At 48.5% G+C, this 27073-nt stretch overlaps 1 protein-coding gene across 2 annotated transcripts in view; it reads right to left on the bottom strand.

Moving 5' to 3' along the window:
* igf2bp1 (insulin-like growth factor 2 mRNA binding protein 1) overlaps positions 1–27073 on the bottom strand; it is a 174524-nt gene that overhangs the window by 15558 nt on the left and 131893 nt on the right. For both annotated transcript variants that reach the window (XM_080213461.1, XM_080213462.1), the window contains 7 exons: positions 23404–23467; positions 19258–19524; positions 15598–15732; positions 6073–6195; positions 2467–2602; positions 992–1114; positions 319–438 (listed from right to left, as the gene is read on the bottom strand). In XM_080213461.1, coding sequence (XP_080069587.1) covers positions 319–438; positions 992–1114; positions 2467–2602; positions 6073–6195; positions 15598–15732; positions 19258–19524; positions 23404–23467 — 968 coding nt within the window. The remainder of the gene's footprint in view (positions 1–318; positions 439–991; positions 1115–2466; positions 2603–6072; positions 6196–15597; positions 15733–19257; positions 19525–23403; positions 23468–27073) is intronic.

Here is a 27073-nt window from a genome sequence, read left to right on the forward strand (position 1 = left end):
TCCTCCTGGGGGTTTTAACACATGATCTACAGGCAGCTGACCCAGTCTCCCCTTTTCTTTAATATTTTTATAATTAATAAATGGAAGTGGTTAAAGAATTTGAAATGACTGTTTCAGAGCTTGTTGCTAACAATACTGGCCGGGAGATTCATTCTTGGAGAGTTGGAACTGTAAATCTGACCCACATGTAACTCTGTCCGTGCCATCTAATTGAGACCCAGTGGCCAGACAAGACACTGTGTTATATATTTAAAAAAAGCCTTTAAGATAAGACTCATTATTATCTTAGAGCAAATTGAGAAAAACAAACGCTCTCACCTTGATAGAAGCCTCTGCACATCGAGAGAGCTGCTTGATATGTTGCCCTTTCTTTCCGATAATGGCTCCCACAGCTTGGGCAGGAATGAAGACGTGGACCGTCTCAGGGTCTGAGGTTTGCTGCAGAAATCAAACTCATCATCATCCATGGCCAGTGCTCAGCAACATCATTCGTGCCCTTAAATAATTCCCCACGGGCGAAAACTGAACAAGAAAATCCCAACCAGGCCAAGGACACAGCTCCTGATGACCAGCTCCGCTATCTAACACAGGGAGGCAGTGACAGGGGGCTCATTCTGACGTGGGATGATATTGACACAGTCACATGTTACAGATTTCTCCAGATATTAACTTCCATTTCAGTTAAAAGGAATTAAAATTGAGAAGATTGTTACTTTTACAATATTGTCATGCTCCCGTCTTAAAAATGACTCCAGCTTAAAATGGAATGATTGAGCACAGGAGGCCATTCAGCCTCGGTGTCTGTGCTGGCTCTGTGCAAGTTCCACCTGCTTTTTCCCCTGCAGTATTGCAAGCATTTCCTTTTAAATTAGACGTCCAATTCTCTTTGTGGTGTGTTTCAATATCCACCCGATTTCGTATCGATCGAAGGTCTCACTCCTAACCTTGCCCCAAAGTGGGCAAATATGAAAAATCCCATTGACTGACTCACCATGTAGGGACCGTAAGGTGTTGCTGGTGCCACCCCTACAGGGTGAGGGGGAACGGTGGACGAGGAAGGTGGGAACAATCCCAGAGCATTCAGGTTCAGGCCAGGAATCAAATTTGCCTGGAGCTGGAAAAAGAACAATTTCAATGATTTAGTATAGAGAATGGTGACACCTGGCCAGGTATGTTTATAGAGATACAGGGCTGTTACACCTGGGCAGATACATTCATATAAAGAGTGTTACACCTGGACAGGTACATTTATGTACAGGACTGTTACACCTACGCAGATACATTCATATAAAGAGTGTTACACCTGGGCAGGTACATTTACAGAGACACAGGACTGTTACACCTGGGCAGATATATTTATATACAGGATTGTTACATCTGGCAGATACACTTACAGAGATAGAGGACTGTTACACTTGGGCAGATGCATTTACAGAGATACAGGACTGTTACACCTGGGCAGATACATTTACAGAGATACAGGACTGTTACACCTGGGCAGATATATTTATATACAAGAGTGTTACACCTGGGCAGATATATTTATATAGAAGAGTGTTACATCTGGGCAGGGATCTTTATAGAGATACAGGACTGTTCTATCTGCATTTATATGTGGATAACTGTTGATTTTAACCGAGGTAACTTTTGACTGAAGAAATTCCAATATGTGAATCTCCAACTGTCCCTCCACTGCTGACCCTGTTTCTGCTGTGTTGGGGCAACAATAAATGTTATTGAATTAAAATATATTTCAGTCACCCACCTGTGAAATGTTGTGAAGCTTTTACTAGGCTGTAATGGGGCAGTGTGTCAGGCTGTCTGTCCACTGAACCACTCCAAAATATGGCCTTAACTAAAGGTGGTGAGAACTGGTGTGGAAGCTGTGGGAAATTCTCAGTGCAGCACTGCTGTGTTTTGGATTTCCCAAGGCTTTGGATTTTGTTCAGTTATTGGGAGCAGGAATTTCACTCAGGATTTAACAAGGTCAATTACAAAGGTTTCATTTGTTTGTGGCCACTTTTCAAACAAATGGCTTGGTTTTATTAAAAAGAGCAAAAAAAAAGCAGTAACAAGGGAGAGGGAGAGGAAGAAAATGCCAAGAAGAGGGAGAAACAGGAAAATGGACAGAGACAGAGGGGAAAGATAGAAAATAGGGTAGAAAGGGAGAAAAGAGAGAAAGGGACAAAAGAACAAGGAGACAGTAACAGAGAGGGAGAGAGAAATAAATTCTGACAGAACAGGGGGAGAGAGAAACAAAGACAGAGGATAAGAGAGGATGAAATGAGAAGGAAAAAAGGTGTGAAAAGAAACGTGGAGAAAGAGGATAGGCAGGAGAAAAACAGAAACAGAGGCAGAGAAAGTACAAAATGAAACTAGGGTTTACAAACCCAATAACGTGAAAAGCAAAACAGGACATACGCATCAATAAAAGAGAAAACAGAACTCTTCAGGATCCAAACTTACATTCATAGCAGCAATGTCATTCTCATAAGCTTCTCTCACTTTCTTCATGATATCTTCCTCAGCTTTGCAGCAAGCTTCAATGGAACCTTTCACAGTGATGGTCCTTTCAGGATTATAGAGTGTCAGGTCCTGCAAGCTGTCACAGCAAGGTGAAAACTCTTAAAGGTACAGTATTTCTTTGCAAACCTCGTTGAAAGAAAAGCTTCTCGCTTTGTGTGTATCTCTGACTCCGATTAGCACAGAATACGACCATTCAATTTATTGTAACTCTGCCGGTTTTGAATATCCAATTCATCCCACTTCCCCGGCTCTTTCCCCATAAGACCTTTCGCCTTCAAATACTTTTTCAATTCCCTTTTTGAAAGTTATTATTGAATTATTTTCCATCACCCTTTTGGCCAACGCAGCACAGATACCGCAACTCACTGCATCAAACCAATCTCATCATTTTCACCTCAAACCCCTCCATCATTCTTTTGCCAGTCATTGTAAATCCACATCCTCTCGTTCTGTCTCTAGAAAGAGTTTCTCCCTATTTACTCTATCGAAATCTTCAATGATTTTCATTACACTTATCAAACTTCCCCATAACCTTCCTGCTCCAGCTCCTCCAACCTCTCCACATAACTAAGTCCATCAGCCGTGGTTCCTTAACGTGCTTCTGAAAGGGACTTGTATTTTCCCAACCACCTCAAAGCTCTTGGGAGACCCCAAAGTGCTTCAACTAAGAGTGAATTAATATTTCCTTGCTTACAGGATATATTAATACTTTGGGTTTATTCTGATTGCTGCTGCAGTAATGGCAGGAGCCTGTTGGTGGCGCTGCTGCTGGACCCAAGGCTAAGAGGGAACCTTGTAGAACCAGCCTGGTGGTGCCCCCTGTAGGAAGGCAGGGCTGCTGCAGTTCAGTGAATACATCTGTTGGCAGCTGTGCTGTGTTGTACTGAGTAAACTGGCCTCAGTCAATTGGCCTCAGTATCCCTGAGACAGAGAATGTGCTAAAATCAGCTAGTAAGCTTCTGCTGGCAATTGTTATTGAAGGACACTGGCTGTTATGGGAAGCCCTGATGTGGAGATGCTGGTGTTAGACTGGGGTAAACATAGTAAGAAGTCTCACAACATCAGGTTAAAGTCCAACAGGTTTATTTGGTAGCACGAGCTTTTGGAGCGCTGTCCCTTCATCAGGTGAGTCACCTTGGTGAAGAGGGAGCGCTCCGAAAGCTAGCGGCTTGTGCTACCAAATAAACCTTTAACCTGGTGTTGTGAGACTTTTTACTGTGTAATGGGAAGGACAGAATTCAGCAGCTAATGTCCGCTCTGTTAAGCTGGCACTAAGTGGTGCAGGGGGTGATTACAGCAATTGAAGGGAGGTGATGGCAGGCTGGTATGTCACTGGACCAGTGATCCAGCGTAATGCTGTAGGGACCAGGGCTTTAATCCCATCACAGCGGATTGGCGAAATTCAAATTCCATTTTCAAAAATCTGGAATGAAAAGTCTAATCATTATCGATTGTCATAGCAACCCGTTTGGTTCACTAATGTCCACGAGGGAAGGAAAGCTGCTGTCCTTACCTGTTTGGGCCTCAATGTGACCCCAGAGCCACAGCGATGTGACTGAGTCTTAACTGCCCTCTGAAATGGTTACTCTGTTCAAAGTGGGATTAGGGAGGGCGTTACATGCTGGCCCAGCCTGTGATGTCCACATCCCATGGATGAATAAGGTTGGGCCTCAGGAATCATTGGGGTGAGCCTCTGTCCTGTGCAGAGCAATCACTCATCTCGTCAGCAATGAACAAGGGGGTGGAGGGGGAGGACAAGCAGAGGGTGGCAGCGGCCTGCCGTGTCTCTGTGCAGCTGGGGGGGGGCCAGCCATCAATCCCCCTAGCTCTACATTATAGTAAGAAGTCTGACAACACCAGGTTTAAGTCCAACCAATTTACTTGATAGTAAACTCACAAGCTTTCGGGGTTAGCCCCTTTGTCAGGTGAATGGACAGTTCTGGCCTCAGACAGAGCATATAACAGTACAGACAGTTTACAGATTACTGATTAGAATGCGAGTCTTTACAACTAACCTGCTATTCAAGTCTTAAAGAAGCCAACAATGTGAGTGGAAGGAGCATTAAGCCCAGGTTAAAGAGATGTGTATTGTCTCCAGACAGCACAGTAAGTGAGGTTTAGCAAACCCAGGCAAGTCATGGGGGTTACAGAAAGCGGAACTTGTGTTCTGCATACATGAGGACGCTTTCAACAGGGATCTTGGGTTCATGTTGCACTATCTGTAACCCCCATGACTTGCCTGGGTTTGCAAAACCTCACTTACTGTACTGTCTGGAGAACACAGTAAAAAGTCTGACAACACCAGGTTTTAGTCCAACTGATTTGGAAATCGGTTGGACTAAAACCTGGTGTTGTCAGACTTTTTACTGTGTTTACCCCAGTCCAACGCTGGCATCTCCACATCATGTCTACATTGTAGCTCAGTATAAATAAAAACCTAACCATTTTTTTGATGGTGGCTCAGTAGAACCAGATAATGTTACAACCACATTTCAGGGGAAGTTGGATAAACACGAGGGAGAAAGGAACGGAAGGTTATGCGGGTAGGGTGAGATGAAGAGGGGTGGAAGGAGGCTCAGAGAGACCAGCACGGACCAGCTGTGTTGAAAGGCCAGTTTCTGCACTCTCAATTCTAGATAATTCAGTTTCCACTGCCGTGTTCAAGGGGCCTAACGTCAGGTTTTGGAGGTTTTTCTGGAGACTGGACATTGTCCAATTGAAGTGATTGTGATTCAGGCACCTTCCGGTCCAGGGAATAGGCTCAGAATAATCAGAATTTAAAATCTCAGAAAAAAAAGACAATTTCTGCCCCCTTGCTGACTGAGTAACTATATAAAAAAAACTTGAATTTCTCTAATCCGGAATATCCCAAAGTGTTTCCAAACCAATGAAATACAGAAGGGGTAACACTCCATCGTGAGAGAGGAAACTCGGCACTAATTTCTACACAGCAAGCTCCCACAAACAACAGCAGAACCATCGAATCCCTACAGTCCAGAAAGAGGCCATGCAGCCCACCCAGTCTACACTGACTCTCTGACAGAGCACCCCCACCCTGGCTCTCTCCCCTTACCCCGCATACTTACCATGGCCAGTCCACATAATCTACATATCTTTGCATTCTGAATATGCACATAATCTGTTTTCAGTGATGGTGGATGAAGGGTTGCGGAGGACACCAGGAAAATCTTCTCTGCTGTTCATCATCTGAGCGCTGTGCGAATTCTCTTATGTCCCCATGAAAGACAAAAGGGCCCAGAGCTAAGAACGCATCCCAAAAATAAGAGTAATCCACTGGATTTTATACTGAAATCGCTGGAACGTGACTGGAACTCTGCCTGGGGGATGAGAATGGTGCAACACTGACACCGAGGCTGACGCCTAACTGTGGAACAGGACCCAGGACGGGGAAGTGTTGAGAGGAAAGGAGGAGAAAGCAGGAAGAAGGAGGGATGTTCTTTATTTCACGGAGGGCAGCAGCTGAATGTTCCTGGGACTGCACAGCTCCCCGGGAGGTTTAAAGACGAGGTGGGGCTCTGGACTTACGGAGAGATTGTAATTTTCGTTTCCGTATCCTGTTCCACCTTCTTCAGATTCCGACCTTCCTTGCCAATCAACCGGCCAACAAAGTTATTGTGCGCCAGAATCTTCAGCGGAACCTCTTCAGCTCTGTGGAAATGAGGATTTGGTTAAATTAAAACAGAACAATTCAGGTAACAAATATAGATAACAAGAGAGTGTTACGGTGAGGGGGTGTGGGATATATCAGAGTGTTACAGTGAGGGGTGTGGGGTATATCAGAGTGTTACAGTGAGGGGTGTGGGATATATCAGAGTGTTACAGTGAGGGGTGTGGGATATATCAGAGTGTTACAGTGAGGGGTGTGGGATATATCAGAGTGTTACAGTGAGGGGTGTGGGGTATATCAGAGTGTTACAGTGAGGGGTGTGGGATATATCAGAGTGTTACTGTGAGGGGTGTGGGATATATCAGAGTGTTACAGTGAGGGGTGTGGGATATATCAGAGTGTTACAGTGAGGGGTGTGGGATATATCAGAGTGTTACAGTGAGGGGTGTGGGATATATCAGAGTGTTACAGTGAGGGGTGTGGGATATATCAGAGTGTTACAGTGAGGGGTGTGGGGTATATCAGAGTGTTACAGTGAGGGGTGTGGGATATATCAGAGTGTTACAGTGAGGGGTGTGGGGTATATCAGAGTGTTACAGTGAGGGGTGTGGGGTATATCAGAGTGTTACAGTGAGGGGTGTGGGATATATCAGAGTGTTACAGTGAGGGGTGTGGGGTATATCAGAGTGTTACAGTGAGGGGTGTGGGATATATCAGAGTGTTACAGTGAGGGGTGTGGGGTATATCAGAGTGTTACAGTGAGGGGTGTGGGGTATATCAGAGTGTTACAGTGAGGGGTGTGGGGTATATCAGAGTGTTACAGTGAGGGGTGTGGGGTATATCAGAGTGTTACAGTGAGGGGTGTGGGATATATCAGAGTGTTACAGTGAGGGGTGTGGGGTATATCAGTGTTACAGTGAGGGGTGTGGGGTATATCAGTGTTACAGTGAGGGGTGTGGGGTATATCAGTGTTACAGTGAGGGGTGTGGGGTATATCAGAGTGTTACAGTGAGGGGTGTGGGATATATCAGAGTGTTACAGTGAGGGGTGTGGGGTATATCAGAGTGTTACAGTGAGGGGTGTGGGGGATATCAGAGTGTTACAGTGAGGGGTGTGGGGTATATCAGAGTGTTACAGTGAGGGGTGTGGGATATATCAGAGTGTTACAGTGAGGGGTGTGGGGTATATCAGAGTGTTACAGTGAGGGGTGTGGGGTATATCAGAGTGTTACAGTGAGGGGTGTGGGGTATATCAGAGTGTTACAGTGAGGGGTGTGGGGTATATCAGAGTGTTACAGTGAGGGGTGTGGGATATATCAGAGTGTTACAGTGAGGGGTGTGGGGTATATCAGAGTGTTACAGTGAGGGGTGTGGGGTATATCAGAGTGTTACAGTGAGGGGTGTGGGATATATCAGAGTGTTACAGTGAGGGGTGTGGGGTATATCAGAGTGTTACAGTGAGGGGTGTGGGATATATCAGAGTGTTACAGTGAGGGGTGTGGGGTATATCAGAGTGTTACAGTGAGGGGTGTGGGGTATATCAGAGTGTTACAGTGAGGGGTGTGGGGTATATCAGAGTGTTACAGTGAGGGGTGTGGGGTATATCAGAGTGTTACAGTGAGGGGTGTGGGATATATCAGAGTGTTACAGTGAGGGGTGTGGGGTATATCAGTGTTACAGTGAGGGGTGTGGGGTATATCAGTGTTACAGTGAGGGGTGTGGGGTATATCAGTGTTACAGTGAGGGGTGTGGGGTATATCAGAGTGTTACAGTGAGGGGTGTGGGATATATCAGAGTGTTACAGTGAGGGGTGTGGGGTATATCAGAGTGTTACAGTGAGGGGTGTGGGGGATATCAGAGTGTTACAGTGAGGGGTGTGGGGTATATCAGAGTGTTACAGTGAGGGGTGTGGGATATATCAGAGTGTTACAGTGAGGGGTGTGGGGTATATCAGAGTGTTACAGTGAGGGGTGTGGGGTATATCAGAGTGTTACAGTGAGGGGTGTGGGGTATATCAGAGTGTTACAGTGAGGGGTGTGGGGTATATCAGAGTGTTACAGTGAGGGGTGTGGGGTATATCAGAGTGTTACAGTGAGGGGTGTGGGATATATCAGAGTGTTACAGTGAGGGGTGTGGGAATTATCAGAGTGTTACAGTGAGGGGTGTGGGATATATCAGAGTGTTACAGTGAGGGGTGTGGGGGATATCAGAGTGTTACAGTGAGGGGTGTGGGGTATATCAGAGTGTTACAGTGAGGGGTGTGGGATATATCAGAGTGTTGCAGTGAGGAGTGTGGGATATATCAGAGTGTTACAGTGAGGGGTGTGGGATATATCAGAGTGTTACAGTGAGGGGTGTGGGGTATATCAGAGTGTTACAGTGAGGGGTGTGGGATATATCAGAGTGTTACAGTGAGGGGTGTGGGGGATATCAGTGTTACAGTGAGGGGTGTGGGATATATCAGAGTGTTACAGTGAGGGGTGTGGGGTATATCAGAGTGTTACAGTGAGAGGTGAGGGATATATCAGAGTGTTACAGTGAGGGGTGTGGGGGATATCAGTGTTACAGTGAGGGGTGTGGGATATATCAGAGTGTTACAGTGAGGGGTGTGGGGTATATCAGTGTTACAGTGAGGGGTGTGGGATATATCAGAGTGTTACAGTGAGGGGTGTGGGATATATCAGAGTGTTACAGTGAGAGGTGTGGGATATATCAGAGTGTTACAGTGAGGGGTGTGGGGTATATCAGTGTTACAGTGAGGGGTGTGGGATATATCAGAGTGTTACAGTGAGGGGTGTGGGGTATATCAGAGTGTTACAGTGAGAGGTGTGGGATATATCAGAGTGTTACAGTGAGGGGTGTGGGGTATATCAGTGTTACAGTGAGGGGTGTGGGATATATCAGAGTGTTACAGTGAGGGGTGTGGGGTATATCAGTTTTACAGTGAGGGGTGTGGGATATATCAGAGTGTTACAGTGAGGGGTGTGGGGTATATCAGTTTTACAGTGAGGGGTGTGGGATATATCAGAGTGTTACAGTGAGAGGTGTGGGGTATATCAGTGTTACAGTGAGGGGTGTGGGGTATATCAGAGTGTTACAGTGAGGGGTGTGGGGTATATCAGTTTTACAGTGAGGGGTGTGGGATATATCAGAGTGTTACAGTGAGAGGTGTGGGGTATATCAGTGTTACAGTGAGGGGTGTGGGGTATATCAGAGTGTTACAGTGAGGGGTGTGGGGTATATCAGAGTGTTACAGTGAGGGGTGTGGGGTATATCAGTGTTACAGTGAGGGGTGTGGGATATATCAGAGTGTTACAGTGAGGGGTGTGGGGGATATCAGTGTTACAGTGAGGGGTGTGGGATATATCAGAGTGTTACAGTGAGGGGTGTGGGGTATATCAGTGTTACAGTGAGGGGTGTGGGATATATCAGAGTGTTACAGTGAGGGGTGTGGGGTATATCAGTGTTACAGTGAGGGGTGTGGGATATATCAGAGTGTTACAGTGAGAGGTGTGGGGTATATCAGTGTTACAGTGAGGGGTGTGGGGTATATCAGAGTGTTACAGTGAGGGGTGTGGGGTATATCAGAGTGTTACAGTGAGGGGTGTGGGGTATATCAGAGTGTTATAGTGAGGGGTGGGGGGTATATCAGAGTGTTATAGTGAGGGGTGGGGAGTATATCAGGGGCTGCAGTGAGGAGTGTGGGGTATATCAGGATGTTACAGTGAGGAGTGTGGGGTATATCAGAGTGTTACCGTGAGGGGTGTGGGGTATATCAGTGTTACAGTGAGGGGTGTGGGGTATATCCAGGTATTACAGTGAGGGGTGCGGGGTCCCTCATGGTAGGTTGGTTGCAAAGATTAAGGCTCATGGGATACAAGGCCAGGTATCTAGATGGGTTGAGAACTGGCTTGGTAAGAGGAGACAGAGAGTAGTAGTGGAGGGGTAATTTTCTAGCTGGAGGTCTGTCACTAGTGGTGTGCCGCAGGGCTCAGTACTGGGACTCTTCTCTTTGTAGTGTATATAAATGACTTGGAAGAGGGAGTAAGTGGTGTGATCAGCAAATTTGTAGATGACACTAAGATGGCTGGATTGGCGGGCAGTGAGGAACAGTGTCTGGCAATACATTGGGATATTGATAGGCTGGGATATTGGGCAGATATATGGCAAATGGAGTTTAATCTGGATAAATGTGAAGTGATGCATTTTGGCCGGAATAATGTAGGGGGGAGTTATATGATAAAGGGTAAGCCTATAAAGAGTACAGAAACGCAGCAAGACCTGGGGGTGCAAGTGCACAAGTCTTTGAAGGTGGCAGTACAAGTGGAGAGTGTGGTGAAGAAAGCCTATGGTATGTTAGCCTTTATAGGAAGGGGTATAGAATATAAGAGCTGGAGTCTAATGTTGCAGTTGTACAGAACGTTGGTTAGGCCGCATTTGGAGTACTGCGTCCAGTTCTGGTCGCCTTACTACCGGAAGGACGTGGAGACTCTGGAGAGAGTGCAGAGGAGGTTTACCAGGATGTTGCCCTGGTATGGAAGGACTGGGATATGAGGAAAGATTGAGCAAATTGGGGCTGTTTTCCCTTGAAAGACGGCGACTGAGGGGGGATCTAATAGAGGTATATAAGATTATGAAGGGTATAGATAGAGTAAACAGAGGTAAGCTATTTCCTATGTTAGAGACACACAGTTCGAGGGGCCATGGGCTTAAGGTGAGGGGGGAGAGGTATAACACAGATATTAGAGGGAGGTTTTCCACACAGAGGGTAGTGGGGGTATGGAATGCTCTGCCAAGTAAGGTGGTGGAGGCAACCACGCTAGAGTTGTTTAAGAGTAACTTAGACAGGCACATGAGTGGGTTGGAGATGGGAGGATATAGGAGATTGTTTTAAATAAGGTTCATTAGCATTGGGGCATCCCTGGTAATGTAAATGGATATGGTATGATAATAATGTTTTTTCTCTTTTAATTCACAGGTTTTAAGTCGGTCCACCTTGTTGTCCAATGAGGGGCATACACGCGATGGGTCGTACTTGGGCTGCTCTTGAATGTTCAAGATTGGCCTAGTGCTTCATGTCGTTAGTGTGTGCTTAAACTGGACCAGATACTGGGCAACACGACAGCTCAGTGACTATCACTGTTTGCTGTGCAGACACAGGGATTTGGGCCGGTGTCTGTGGGAGTTTGCGCATTCTCCCTGTGCTTGCGTGGGTTTTCTCCGGGTGCTCCGGTTTCCTCCCACACCCCAAAGATGTGCTATTAGGCTGATTGGAAGTAATAAATTGTCCCTAAATTAGTTTCCCTCAATGTGGATTGCCATAAAACAATAGATAAGGGTCATGGGTGGAGGGGGGACTGGTAATGTTAAAATGGCGGCGCGGGCTTGTTGGGCCAAAGGGCCTGTTTCCCGGGCTGTTTTTGTTCTTTGTATATCTGGGTGTTACAGTGAGGGGTGTGGGGTATATCTGGGTGTTACAGTGAGAGGTGTGGGGTATATCAGAGTGTTACGGTGAGGGGTGTGGGGTATATCAGAGTGTGACAGTGAGGGGTGTGGGGTATATCTGGGTGTTACAGTGAGGGGTGTGGGGTATATCTGGGTGTTACGGTGAGGGGTGTGGGGTATATCTGGGTGTTACAGTGAGGGATGTGGGAAATATCTGGGTGTTACGGTGAGGGGTGTGGAGTATATCAGAGTGTTACGGTGAGGGGTGTGGGATATATCAGAATGTTATGGTGAGGGGTGTGGGGTATATCTGGGTGTTACGGTGAGGGGTGTATCTGGGTGTTACGGTGAGGGGTGTGGGGTATATCAGAGTGTTATGGTGAGGGGTGTGGGGTATATCAGAATGTTATGGTGAGGGGTGTGGGGTATATCAGAGTGTTACGGTGAGGGGTGTGGGGTATATCTGGGTGTTAAGGTGAGGGGTGTGGGGTATATCAGAATGTTATGGTGAGGGGTGTGGGGTATATCTGGGTGTTACGGTGTGGGGTGTATCTGGGTGTTACGGTGAGGGGTGTGGGGTATATCAGAGTGTTACGGTGAGGGGTGTGGGATATATCAGAATGTTATGGTGAGGGGTGTGGGGTATATCTGGGTGTTACGGTGAGGGGTGTGGGGTATATCAGAGTGTTACGGTGAGGGGTGTGGGGTATATCAGAGTGTTACGGTGAGGGGTGTGGGGTATATCAGAGTGTTACGGTGAGGGGTGTGGGGTATATCAGAGTGTTACAGTGAGAGGTGTGGGGTATATCAGAGTGTTACAGTGAGGGGTGTGGGGTATATCTGGGTGTTACAGTGAGCGGTGCGGGGTATATCTGGGTGTTACGGTGAGGGGTGTGGGGTATATCTGGGCGTTACAGTGAGGGATGTGGGAAATATCTGGGTGTTACGGTGAGGGGTGTGGAGTATATCAGAGTGTTACGGTGAGGGGTGTGGGATATATCAGAATGTTATGGTGAGGGGTGTGGGGTATATCTGGGTGTTACGGTGAGGGGTGTATCTGGGTGTTACGGTGAGGGGTGTGGGGTATATCAGAGTGTTATGGTGAGGGGTGTGGGGTATATCAGAATGTTATGGTGAGGGGTGTGGGGTATATCAGAGTGTTACGGTGAGGGGTGTGGGGTATATCTGGGTGTTAAGGTGAGGGGTGTGGGGTATATCAGAATGTTATGGTGAGGGGTGTGGGGTATATCTGGGTGTTACGGTGTGGGGTGTATCTGGGTGTTACGGTGAGGGGTGTGGGGTATATCAGAGTGTTACGGTGAGGGGTGTGGGATATATCAGAATGTTATGGTGAGGGGTGTGGGGTATATCTGGGTGTTACGGTGAGGGGTGTGGGGTATATCAGAGTGTTATGGTGAGGGGTGTGGGGTATATCAGAGTGTTACGGTGAGGGGTGTGGGGTATATCAGAGTGTTACGGTGAGGGGTGTGGGGTATATCTGGGTGTTAAGGTGAGGGGTGTGGGATATATCAGAATGTTATGGTGAGGGGTGTGGGGTATATCTGGGTGTTACGGTGTGGGGTGTATCTGGGTGTTACGGTGAGGGGTGTGGGGTATATCAGAGTGTTATGGTGAGGGGTGTGGGGTATATCAGAGTGTTACGGTGAGGGGTGTGGGGTATATCAGAGTGTTACAGTGAGGGGTGTGGGGTATATCAGAGTGTTACAGTGAGGGGTGTGGGGTATATCAGAGTGTTACAGTGAGGGGTGTGGGGTATATCAGAGTGTTACAGTGAGGGGTGTGGGGTATATCAGAGTGTTAGTGAGGGGTGTGGGGTATATCAGAGTGTTACAGTGAGGGGTGTGGGATATATCAGAGTGTTACAGTGACGGGTGTGGGATATATCAGAGTGTTACAGTGAGGGGTGTGGGGTATATCAGAGTGTTACAGTGACGGGTGTGGGATATATCAGAGTGTTACAGTGACGGGTGTGGGATATATCAGAGTGTTACAGTGAGGGGTGTGGGGTATATCAGAGTGTTACAGTGAGGGGTGTGGGATATATCTGGGTGTTACAGTGAGGGGTGTGGGGTATATCAGAGTGTTACAGTGAGGGGTGTGGGATATATCAGAGTGTTACAGTGAGGGGTGTGGGGTATATCTGGGTGTTACAGTGAGCGGTGCGGGGTATATCTGGGTGTTACGGTGAGGGGTGTGGGGTATATCTGGGCGTTACATTGAGGGGTGTGGGATATATCTGGGTGTTACGGTGAGGGGTGTGGAGTATATCAGAGTGTTACGGTGAGGGGTGTGGGGTATATCAGAGTGTTACAGTGAGGGGTGTGGGGTATATCAGAATGTTATGGTGAGGGGTGTGGGGTATATCTGGGTGTTACGGTGAGGGGTGTATCTGGGTGTTACGGTGAGGGGTGTGGGGTATATCAGAGTGTTATGGTGAGGGGTGTGGGGTATATCAGAATGTTATGGTGAGGGGTGTGGGGTATATCAGAGTGTTACGGTGAGGGGTGTGGGGTATATCAGAGTGTTACGGTGAGGGGTGTGGGGTATATCAGAGTGTTACGGTGAGGGGTGTGGGGTATATCTGGGTGTTAAGGTGAGGGGTGTGGGGTATATCAGAATGTTATGGTGAGGGGTGTGGGGTATATCTGGGTGTTAAGGTGAGGGGTGTATCTGGGTGTTACGGTGAGGGGTGTGGGGTATATCAGAGTGTTATGGTGAGGGGTGTGGGGTATATCTGGGTGTTACAGTGAGGGGTGTGGGGTATATCAGAGTGTTACGGTGAGGGGTGTGGGGTATATCTGGGTGTTACGGTGAGGGGTGTGGGATATATCAGAGTGTTACGGTGAGGGGTGTGGGGTATATCAGAGTGTTACGGTGAGGGGTGTGGGGTATATCAGAGTGTTACAGTGAGGGGTGTGGGGTATATCAGAGTGTTACAGTGAGGGGTGTGGGATATATCAGAGTGTTACAGTGAGGGGTGTGGGGTATATCAGAGTGTTACAGTGAGGGGTGTGGGATATATCAGAGTGTTACAGTGAGGGGTGTGGGGTATATCTGGGTGTTACAGTGAGGGGTGAGGGGTATATCCGGGTGTTACAGTGAGGGGTGTGGGGTATATCAGAGTGTTACAGTGAGGGGTGTGGGGTATATCCGGGCGTTACAGTGAGGGGTGTGGGATATATCAGAGTGTTACAGTGAGGGGGTGTGGGATATATCAGAGTGTTACAGTGAGGGGTGTGGGGTATATCTGGGTGTTACGGTGAGGGGTGTGGGGTATATCTGGGCGTTACAGTGAGGGGTGCGGGGTATATGTGGGTGTTACAGTGAGGGGTGTGGGGTATATGTGGGTGTTACAGTGAGGGGTGTGGGGTATATCTGGGTGTTACAGTGAGGGGTGTGGGGTATATGTGGGTGTTACAGTGAGGGGTGTGGGGTATATCTGGGTGTTACAGTGAGGGGTGTGGGGTATATGTGGGTGTTACAGTGAGGGGTGTGGGGTATATCTGGGTGTTACAGTGAGGGGTGTGGGGTATATCTGGGTGTTACAGTGAGGGGTGTGGGGTATATGTGGGTGTTACAGTGAGGGGTGTGGGGTATATGTGGGTGTTACAGTGAGGGGTGTGGGGTATATGTGGGTGTTACAGTGAGGGGTGTGGGGTATATGTGGGTGTTACAGTGAGGGGTGTGGGGTATATGTGGGTGTTACAGTGAGGGGTGTGGGGTATATGTGGGTGTTACGGTGAGGGGTGTGGGATATATCTGGGTGTTACAGTGAGGGGTGTGGGGTATATCTGGGTGTTACAGTGAGGGGTGTGGGGTATATCTGGGCGTTACGGTGAGGGGTGTGGGGTATATCCGGGCGTTACAGTGAGGGGTGTGGGGTATATCCAGGTATTCCAGTGAGGGGTGCGAGGTATATCCGGGCGTTACAGTGAGGTGTTCCCTGTTTTGCCGGCCGATCTCCCTGGAGTTCCCTACGTTTTGGTTGCCTGTGCTTCCTGGTGCATTATATCCAGGATCATTCTGCAGGCAGCGGAACAGCCGTCTGCCGTGGAGTGAATGCTGATCGGTTTCTCCGCTGCACCTGCATTCTCCTTCCGATGGACGTCAATCCTGTAGAAACAAACCGTTCACCGTCATCACCCATTCCCGCTTCACCCCACGTTCCCACACCCCGCGTTCCCGCTTCACCCCGCGTTCCCGCTTCACCCCGCGTTCCCGCTTCACCCCGCGTTCCCACACCCCGCGTTCCCACTCCCCACATTCCCGCTTCACCCTGCGTTCCCACACCCCGCGTTCCCACACCCCGCGTTCCCACACCCCGCGTTCCCACACCCCGCGTTCCCACACCCCGCGTTCCCGCTTCACCCCGCGTTCCCACACCCCGCGTTCCCGCTTCACCCCGCGTTCCCACACCCCGCGTTCCTGCTTCACCCCGCGTTCCCACACCCCACATTCCCGCTTCACCCTGCGTTCCCACACCCCGCGTTCCCACTCCCCGCGTTCCCACACCCCGCGTTCCCACACCTCGCGTTCCCACACCCCACATTCCCGCTTCACCCCGCGTTCCCACACCCCGCGTTCCCACACCTCGCGTTCCCACACCCCACATTCCCACTTCACCCTGCGTTCCCACTCCCCGCGTTCCCACTCCCCGCGTTCCCACACCCCGCGTTCCCACACCTCGCGTTCCCACACCCCACATTCCCGCTTCACCCCGCGTTCCCACACCCCGCGTTCCCACACCCCGCGTTCCCACACCCCGCGTTCCCACACCCCGTGTTCCCACACCCCGCGTTCCCACACCTCGCGTTCCCACACCCCACATTCCCGCTTCACCCCGCGTTCCTACTCCCCGCGTTCCCACACCCCGTGTTCCCACACCCCGCGTTCCCACACCCCGTGTTCCCACACCCCGCGTTCCCACACCCCGCGTTCCCACTCCCCGCGTTCCCACACCCCGCGTTCCCACGCCCCGCATTCCCGCTTCACCCCACGTTCCCACACCCCGCGTTCCCACACCCCGCGTTCCCACTCCCCGCGTTCCCACACCCCGCGTTCCCACGCCCCGCATTCCCGCTTCACCCCACGTTCCCACACCCCGCGTTCCCACTCCCCGCGTTCCCACTCCCCGCGTTCCCACGCCCCGCATTCCCGCTTCACCCCGCGTTCCCACTCCCCGCGCTCCCACTCCCCGCGCTCCCACACCCCGCGCTCCCACACCCCGCGCTCCCACACCCCGCGCTCCCACACCCCGCGCTCCCACACCCCACGTTCCCGTTTCACTCCGCGCTCCCACACCTCGCGTTCTCTCTCTTCGCCCCGCGTCCTCTCTTCGCCCTGCATTCTCTCTCTTCACCCGGCATTCTTTCTTCATCCCCTGTTCTCTCTGTGCCCTGTGTTCTCTCTTCTCCAGGTTTTAGTCCAACCTGGTGTTGTCAGACTTTTTACTGTGTTTACCCCAGTCTAACGCCGGCACATCCACATCATTCTCTCTTCTCCCCACATCTCTCTTCACTCTGTATCCTGTCTTCTCTCCACGTTCTCTATGTGCCCCGCATTCCCTCTACACCCTGCATTCTCATTTTACCCGTGTTCTCTCTGAGCCCCACATCCTCTCTTCACACTGCGTTCTCACTTCATCCCACATCTTCACCTTACCCCGCATTCTCTCTCACGCTTGTTCTCTCTCTCTCTCCCAATCCTTTTTGCATCTTCATTGTTATCACTCTCTCATTTCCTTTTCTTTCATTTCCCCAGTTACACTCTCCCCTCTTTCTTCCAGTCTCCCTCCCTCCACTTTCTTTATCTCACTCTTCCTCCGCTATTCTCCTACGTCCTTTGGTTTTCCTCCAACTCCTGCCCCCGCATTGTGAACTCACCACTTTCAATCCCTGATCCTTGTTACACTTGACTCTTATCAGTGAGGACAGGAAGTAATTCCTATAATCCTGAGTAACAGAATTCCCCGTTTTCTTAAGTTCTCCCCTGCTCTTAAATTCGGTCACTCCCTCCATGTTCATATCATTCTGATCAAGGATATTGGTTTATTGGGTTAGATGGATCATTGTTTATGGGACATTAATACACTGGCCTCGAGTCTCTGATGAGTTAGTGAAGGAAACATGGCTTGAGCCTACCCAGTCAGGTTAATCTGCACTCAGCTCCAATCTCCACTGCCTTTTCCCCATTTGTTTTGTCAAGTTACGCTCTGAACTTTACTGTGAGGTTTTCATCTGTTCCATTTCTCAGTTAAATTTGTGAAAATGTACAAGAATTAACCTTCCCCACTCCAGTCCCACGCTCCGCACAGTTCATTAACCATCACAAATCTCAAACTGTAAATCCAGAACATTGACACAGAACCAGAGGGAGCGTGAGATTTTACACAATATTGTACAACCTCTACAAGGCAGCTTTCTTACAATTACTTAGTCACTAATGAAGAGGATTTCGTAATGTTGGAGCTGCGGGAATTACAACAGTCCCGTGATCACCAGGTGCAGTTCTACGGACACCAGTGACCATCTCTGTGTGACCATAGGCCATCGCAGCCGTCTCATTGCCAATGAGAACCACTCAGACCAGCCCTTGGCTGCTGTTTGGACAACAGGGTTGGAAAATGGCCATGAGACCCCCATTTCCAGATGTTCCATAGCCCACAAAGGTGCCACATGGGCTAAGGTGCACATATGGTTGACAGGAATCATTTATACATTTTCCACCTGAAACACACCAACTTGGGGGAAAACAAACAGGTGAATCTTACCCACTCCTGAAGCAGATTTTATATCTTTTTGCACACATTAATAGGGCTTTGCCTCTTTGAGGGTCCCAGTGTGAGATTGGTCACTCTAAGGCAGCCAACAACATTGTGAGCTGCACTCTGGGAAATTGAGGCCCAGGAAACACATCCCAATCAAAAAGACAAATAAGTTATTTATAAATGAGATAAATAAAGTATTCCCCAATTCCTGAGTAAGAAACCTTCCAATGGGAGTTAATTGGATAGCAACACAAAGCATGGCAAATGCTTCTCTCTGTATCCGAGGAACAAAGCCAATTGTAACAACCATCAATGCAGCACGGGGAGTAAACCTCGGAGTGTATTCAGACATGGGGAGGGGAATAGTTATTGAGTTATCCAGGGGCCCATGATGTCTGTTTCCAGTTTGTTCTACACCATCACACCAAGATGACCATGCTGGGCAAATATCAATCACATGACATTCTACCTGGCAGGTAGATAGAGTTAGGACAGAGATCAACCATCAAAGCATCAACTGGTGGAACAGGCTAAATGGACTCAGAGGGTGGTGAGTCTGTGGAACTCATTGCCACAGAGGGCTGTGGAGGCCGGGTCATTGAGCGTCCTTAAGACAGAGATAGACAGGCTCTTGATTGGTAAGGGGATCAGGGGCTACAGGGAGAAGGCAGGAGAATGGCAATGAGAATCATATAAGCTGTGTTTGAATGGCAGAGCAAATTCAATGGGCCCCCTTCTGTTCCTATGACAAGATTAGCATTGGGCTAGGATGTGGGATTAGTTTATTAACTGAGTGTCAGGCAGACAGTGGCAGAGGAGACCAGATGGATTGTGGTCATTGCAGCAGAGAGCGTAAAGTAGGAATCTCTTACTTGGATTGTGTTTGTTTAGTGATATTCCGAATGGTGGCTCCTTCTTTCCCAATAATGGCTCCCACAAACTGGGTTGGGACCAGGATGCGCAGGGGAATGTCGAACTGCTGCTTTGTCGGTGCCACTGAGCCTTGTTGGGGAGGTCCTCTCCCACTGTAACCTCTGCGGCTCATCTCCTGGCCTTGCTGCACTGCCTGCTCATCAGGGATGTAGGTGACGGTCAGGCTGTAATTCTCCAGCTGGTAGCCATTCAGCTTGGTTATTGCTCTGAGGGAAAAAGGTGGGGAAATAAAAGGTGGAGTTATAAAGGATTGATGGTGGAAAGATTTGGCCCAACCCTGTGGGTTAGTGTTAGCGCACGCACAAACCTCCTCTCACCTTGTCTTGCCTCAGTGACAAACCCTTCTATTCCTCTCTCGTTCCTGTGTTTATCCAGCTTCCCCTTAAATATATCGACGTTATTCCTGTAACTACTCCATGTAGTGGTGATGTCTAATCACTGCCTGTGTTTCTCTAGTATTTATCATTAGATTTATCAGTGACTATCTGATATCTTCAAAGTTTCACCTCTCACCAAGTGGAAACACCTCCTCATAATTTTCAGACTTTTATTCGGTCAGGCTCTCAGACACCTCTTTCCCAGAGAAAGGAGCCCCACGTCCACTTCAGTCTTCCCTCAGCTGTGCCTCGATTTGAGGATTTCTGCCAGGGGGGATGGGGTGAGGTGGAGGGGGTTCTTCATGCGACTGAACAGCCTGATTCTCAACCCTCAGGTCTTTGAACACATGACATAGGATGTCCCACAGGATAATGGGATCCAGACGGCAGGATCTGTTTCCTTATCTTTCCTTCGCCATCCCTCTGCCTCGTAATAAAGTTGTTGGAACTCAAAGCACGAGGCAGCTAGATGGACAAGCTGTCGCCATTTCGAATGATTGGTAACGAGTTCCTCCCAGTCATTAATGTTGATGAGGCTTCACTTCAAAGTGAACTTCCCCGAGTGTCTGTCTTCCCTGGAATGTCGGCTGTTTGAGAGATGAGAGAAGGAGCTGGTGGAGTTTTTGGAAATCCAGGTACAGTATCCGGTTGTTTTTGCCTGAATGTCCGTGGAGCTGGCTTCAAGAGGACCTTAGTGTTTGTCCAAAGCTCATCCCATTGGATCGGGAGGATGTGGCGGAGGCAGTATGGATAGAAATTTCTCTTAGGCCCAAGTTGTCATCTCAGTGTCAGTCCCTCTGCGTCCCAACACTAATCAGTCAGAACATTGCTCACTTATCTCGTAAGGGTTTGACTTCCAAAACAGCCGTTCTGAAGAATTCATTCAGTCCAGAAATCCACACAGGGGATCCTCGCGCAAAACACACCCTCTCGTATCACAAGCTGCCGTGTGACCAGTTCGAATGATACTGAGTGGCTGAATGAGAATGGGGGTGAGGTGGGTACTGGGGTTTTAGTCGGGGGGGGATGATTAGGTAGCGGGGAAAGTTGGGTTATCTGGGATGGACGAGTGGTCGGGGGGGGTTAATCTGGAAGGACTGGGGGATAGTCAGGGGTAGGGGATGTGGCTGGGGTCAGTTGGGGTAGCCCAAGTGGTTGGTTAGATCAGGGGAAAGTCAGGATTGGGGATGTGGTTGGGTGGGGTGGGGTGGAGGGGGGGGATCAGTGTGAGTGCATGGGGAATTTGCTATACAATTAAGCAAATGTTAAATTGGGTTTTGATCTATCCAATATTTCCTGAGAAAATATTCAAATAAGGACATTAGAACTGAGCCAAGTCTCTGAATCTATCTCAAGAATCAAAGTGACATTCATAAGGGAGTGCCAGGAAGCTGGGCAGCTCGCCCTTCAGAAGGTGAAACTTTCTGGGAAATTCCCATGAATTTTGGCGAGTCAGGACTTCCACAGGATCCCAACGGATATCTCCATTGTATACCGTTCTCCTGCGATCTGATCGGCAGGTATCTCTCTGAAGGCAAATCCACCAACATTTGCCTCCAAACGCCACCAGGTGGGGCAGTTCATGGAGGCTCGCTCCACCGGCCCGCTTTGCTTAGAAGCACAAATCATTTGGTTCACCAACTTCAGAAATCAACGCTTAGACTTTCCTGGAGTGAGGGGCATCTCATTCCACATCCCATTCATTAAACTGATTTCATCATCTTCCAGCTTGAAAAAGATTTTATGTTGCAAATTGTTGAAAGTGAGAGCAGAGAATCACACGGAGGCTTCAAGCGAAGGATGGGACCAATGGTCTAGTTCCTTAAAAATGGGATTTAAAGATCAAGAAAGAAAGAGAGGAAAGGAAATCGGAATGGAATTAAAGTCAAATTCGATACAGAGAAAGAAAGATTGGATTGGAAACTGAGAGAAAATAAAACAGAAAGAAAGAACAAAAAAACTCTAGACACGATTTACTACTTGTAAAAATGAGGTTCCATTGTTAGTTACTCCCTTTCCAGGCCAGAGAGGTTGAGTGGTATTTCACAAATATTGAATTGACATTAAAAGCTTCCTCGTGCCATTAAATACCAGCCCTAACTTTGTGTCAATTCCGTATAATAGTGCAAATGTAACAATTTCTGGAAATTCACAGGGAGATTGAGGGGTACTCCCATTTTTGTGAGATTATTGGTGAGAGGTGCACACATTCCAACAATTTGTGGCAATTCGTAATTCGTATTAAACACATTCACTGCCACACATTATTGTTCAGCTTTTTTAACGTATTAATAACAGCCAGAGCGTTCAACTGATTTTTACTCTTCCAGAAAGTTCTGGACCAATACCTACAGTGCCATTGTTTGCTTAAGTCGAGGTTGCCTTCTGCTTAGCGGCTGCCAAAGCTTCCAGGATTACTGTGGGGTCTCCAGGAATCAAAGAGCTATCTCCAGACATTGTTTAGACGCAAAAATGTTACTCAGGAGCGTTGGGAGAAAAAGACCGGTTTACTGACAGCCCAATCGGATAATAACGTTCCTGCTTTGTTTCCAAATTGGGTGCAGGGAGGCGGGGCAATGCGAGAATGTGTGTGGATGGCAACCAATGGCAGGTGGTGGGATGGTCAGAGGCAGGAGGTCACATGATGACACCTCCAGGAATGTTCCACACAGGATTGGTAACCCTCTATCATCGTAATAAATTACTCCGGAATTTCTGTGCAGATGTGAAGCCCGTTGTTCGAGGGATCATTTGGAAGCCAAGTGACAGCTAATTACAGTGGTGATAGATTTCGTTAGCTGATCAGGCTGTGGTGGGGTCAACCCCCAGCTGGTTTTGGATTCCACCCATTAGAGATTTGCTAAACTGGACAATTGTGAAGAGCAGTTATCGAACGCTCTCAATCCCATCCCAAAATGTTGAGTTTCAAGGATGTCAAAACGCTGGTACAGGATGCAGAGGGAATTTGCCAGAGTGATACCGAGGATGAGGGCATCCAGTTACATGGAGAGACTTAGGGAAGCTGGGATTGATTTCTTTAGAGCAGGAAAGGTTAAGGGTTAAGATTTAATAGAAACATTCAAAATCATGGGAGTTTTTGATAGAATAAATGTAATGACTTCAATCAGGCCATTGAGGTTGGCCTATTGGAATGTGAACTCCCCGTTTAAGGAGCCAATTGATGGGCCAATCAGGGAGTCTTTTCCTTGTATTTAACCGGGACTGTCAGTTCCTCTGGCACTCCCGAGGGTAGACTGCTGGCTGCGAGCACTCTGTGTACTGCTGTTGGAATTGTAAATAAAGGGATTTTGATAAAGGGCCTCCAAATATTGATTACAATAAATGAGGAGAAACTCTTTCCAGTGGTTGAACAAATTGGTAAGCAAAGAGTTTAGAGTCATTTAAATTTTAATTAAATTTAATTTAAGAATAATTGGCGAAAGAACCAGGTGGGGTGAGGATATAAGAAGAATTTGTTTAATGCGCTGTTGGTACGCTCAGGAATTCACTCCCTGAAAGTCTGGTGAAGTAGATTCAGTTGCCACTTTCCAAAGGCAATTGGATAAATACCAAAATGAAAAGATATCGCAGGGTTGTGGGGAAAGAGAGAGAGGAGTGGGATTAATTGGATAGCTCTTTCTAAAAATCCAGCACGGTTAAGATGGCCAAATGGTCCCTTTCCGCACTAAATCATTCTCTGGTACTTACTGTCTGGCTTGGTCCTTGGTTCCATATGTGACATTTACCACTGCTGATTCCGTTTCTGTGTTAACTGGAGGTGGAGAAATACAAAGATCAGTCACAATGCAGCCAGCTCCAGGTAAATTTCTCAAGAAGCACAAACCTCCCCTGACGGGACTCATCCAAACGAGGGGCTTAAGCATGTGTCCCTGTACGCTGTGAAACCAGGAGATGCACTCACACCAATGGGTTTATGGACATTATAGTCAAAGATGATTTTTTAACAGTATATGAAAAAGCATAAAGTTCAGCTTCAGGAGACACAGCCCAGGATTAATCCACATCAGAGCTCGGAATAGTTCGTCAGTTTACTCCCACACTCCCTCATTTCCTCTTTCTATCAGGCACTTACACCTTCCTCTCTGGTGAACTCACTCACTCTTACGCAACCTTCTAAATGGTAGACTATTTAGGACAGAGGTGAGGAGACATTTCTTCACCCAAAGAGTGATGAGTCTGTGGAATTCATTACCACAGGAAGTAGTTGATGCCAAAACATTGAATGTATTCAAGAGGTGGCTGGATATATCACTCGGGGCGAATGGGATCAAAGGGGAGAAAGGATTAGGCTATTGAGTTGGATGATCAGCCATAATTGTAATGAATGGCGGAGCAGGCTCGAAGGGCCAAATGGCCTCCTCCTGCTCTTATTTTCTATGTTCCTCCCTAAGTTACTTGCACCCCATCCCAGCTCGCTCCCAGTGTCAGTCTGTACTTGTCAATTTCTTCAAAGGTGAAGCAGATATATAAATGAAGGAGCAGGGAAAGGCTAGCTGGTTTAGCAAACCTCTCTCCTTGTTTTCAAATCCATCCCTGGCCTCACCTCCCCCCCCCCTCCCCACCCCCTCCCCACCTCTGTAATGTCGCCTCTGACATACGTGTGCTCAGCTGATTCATGTGTATCCCTGATTTTAATCGTTTCAACCACAGACAGCCACACCTTCAGCTGCCTGCGTTCCTAAACTCTGTAACTCCCTCTCCACCTCGCTTTCCCCCGTTAAACTGCTCCTTAAAACCCACCCGTGAGGACATCCACCATCATCTGGCCCTATGTGGCCTGCTGCCTAACTGTCTTTTCCAGCGTACCCTGGGATGTTTTATTACATTACGGGTACTATAGAAATACAAGTTGTTGTACTGCTCAGGACACAATAAAACATCACAACTGTCAATGAGTCACAGCCAGAAAATCCCTGGGGAGAGAAACAGATTCAAAAATAGACCCTGGATCAAGTTCAGTGGAATTAAATCAGGGACGTTTCTCTCCAGCACGCCTCGGGTGATTCCAAACAGGTTCCCGCAGATCACAGGGATTGTGACATACAATTCTGAGTTTCACCTACCGTCTGTACACAGTGATATCAAACAGAGGAATTAATGTGCTCCCTTTTGAAGTGTCTCTCTCACTCACCACTCAATCTGCCAACTAGCTTTCAGTGCTGATATCTTGTGTAAAGTGAATCCTCCGGTTTCGAACCCAGTTCGTGCTGGCGGGTCTGATATTTATGCGTCAGTTGTGGCTTGGTGGATAACACTCATACCCCTGAGTCACTACACCAGAGATCTGCACACAAAACCTCAGTGAGTGCAGTGCTGGGGGAGTGCTGCACTGTTTCAGGTCAGGGTAAGGTGCTGTAGATGGAATGAGCTGCCAGAGGAGGTGGCAGAGGCGGGTACAATTACAACCTTTAAAACACATTGGACTACACGATTTAGAGGGATATGGGCCCAACGCTGGCAAAAGGGGTTAGTTTTATTGAATCGTAGAATCCCTACAGTGCAACTTGGCCCATCGAGTCTACACCGATCACAATCTCACACAAGCCCTATTCCTCTAACCCCACACATTTACCCCACGAATCCCCCTGACTCTAGGGTCAATTTATCAAAGCCAATCAACCTAACCAGCACATCTTTGGACTGTAGGAGGAAACCGGAGCTCCCAGAGGAAACCCACGCAGACACAAGGAGAATGTGCCGACTCCACACAGGCAGTGACCCCAAAGCCCGGAACTGAACCCAGCTCCCTGATGCTGTGAGCCCCTAAGTTTAGAAAACCTGGTTGACATGGATGAGTTGGGCCGCAGGGGCTATGTGTGTGTTGTATATCTCTATGACTCTCTGCTCTCTCAGGTAAATGTAAAACATCCCACTATTTTGATGTGGGACAGGGTGTTTTCTCGGTGAGTTCCCGATCCCTCTCTCCGTGGCTCCAATCTTCCATTCTCAGTGGCTGTCTGTCTCACTCACTGCCTGAAAAAGCAGCAAGACCCCCGCGCTGACTCAGAGGAGAAAGTTCACCCCATCCTCTGCCCATCAGGCACTTCGGTGGACAGCAGTGAGACTTCCTCCAAACTGAGGACCCTGGAAGATGACTTCCTGCCCATCAAGAGAATGGCAACCAAAACCTGGCAGGCCCGCACCCCCCACCCCCCAACCCCGAGTCCCTGAATCATGCAGTGACCATGGAAAACACACCTGCTGTTGGGGAGAGGGTCTAATGGACAGAGAGGGGGCACCAAGGACAAGGTGATGGCTGTCAGTAGCATCCCCTGCATCATGTGCAGATTAGGGTCAGCCAAGGGATTTCTTCACCCCACCCCCTCTGTTTTACCTGGTGGGCGGATGTGCCAGCAGACCAGCCTGGAGTTGGCAAAATTGCAGCACAGGTGGGCGGAGGCCCTTAAGTTGTCTTTAACTGGCCATCTAAGGACCTCAGGTGTCAGTGGGGAGGGAAGATTAAACCTGGGCCTTCCTGCCAAGATCTTACTTCCAATGGGAGGCAGGAAGATGTTGGGTATCGGTCCCAATGGCAACCTGCCAAGTTCTCAGCTCCCCCCACCCCCACCTCTTTCCTTGCCTCCTGTGAGGGCAGAAGATTCTGGCCAACGTTACAAAAGGCTAATTATCTGGGTGTTTATCGCAAGCTTGTGGGATCTTGCTGTGCACAAATTTGTCGCCTAGTTTCCAACATCGCAACAGTCACGACTCTTCAGAAAAGGCTGCGCTGGGGCTGTGAGAGGTGCTATATAAATGTAAGTCTTCCTTTCTTTTAATGCCTCCGGTTATCCTGAATCACGTTTTACCCTGAAAGCCCCAGTGTTTGTGCCGCGAGTTTTTGCAAGCCTGCTTCAGTTTCTTATCAAAGGTGAGGTTTTTTTCTCCCCCCCCCCCCCCCACTTCATTCAACTCAATCTCTGACCCTCTGGAGAGCAGCCAGTCACAGCTGTAGTGCTGCTGGGTTCAGTGGTTTGTGGTTTGGACTGGTGAGATGTTCGATGGGCCACAGTCAGTCTGGGTCAATGCCAGCAAATCGGTTTTGATACTCATTCCTGGATTACAGTCAGGTTTCACTCTCGGCAGCTGAACTCCACCAGCTGCTCTGTCTTTGACACTTGCACCCCGGCTGTGATTAAAACGACAGAATCACCGACTAATCAGCACTGCTGTTATACTCCATCGGTACTTGGGGCAGGATCCAGCCACCACCGACTGCCATGGGAGGTGGGCAGGGGGTCTACCAACATTCCACCCAATTTCACTGGATTCTCGCTCTGTCAATTAGATAAAAATCACACCCCACCCATCATGTACCCTCACGCATGGCCATGGGGGTGGACGTATGGAGATAGAATCC

This window comes from Carcharhinus amblyrhynchos, chromosome 27, assembly GCF_965287045.1.
Source record: "Carcharhinus amblyrhynchos chromosome 27, sCarAmb.v2.hapA, whole genome shotgun sequence".
Classification (NCBI taxonomy): domain Eukaryota; kingdom Metazoa; phylum Chordata; class Chondrichthyes; order Carcharhiniformes; family Carcharhinidae; genus Carcharhinus; species Carcharhinus amblyrhynchos.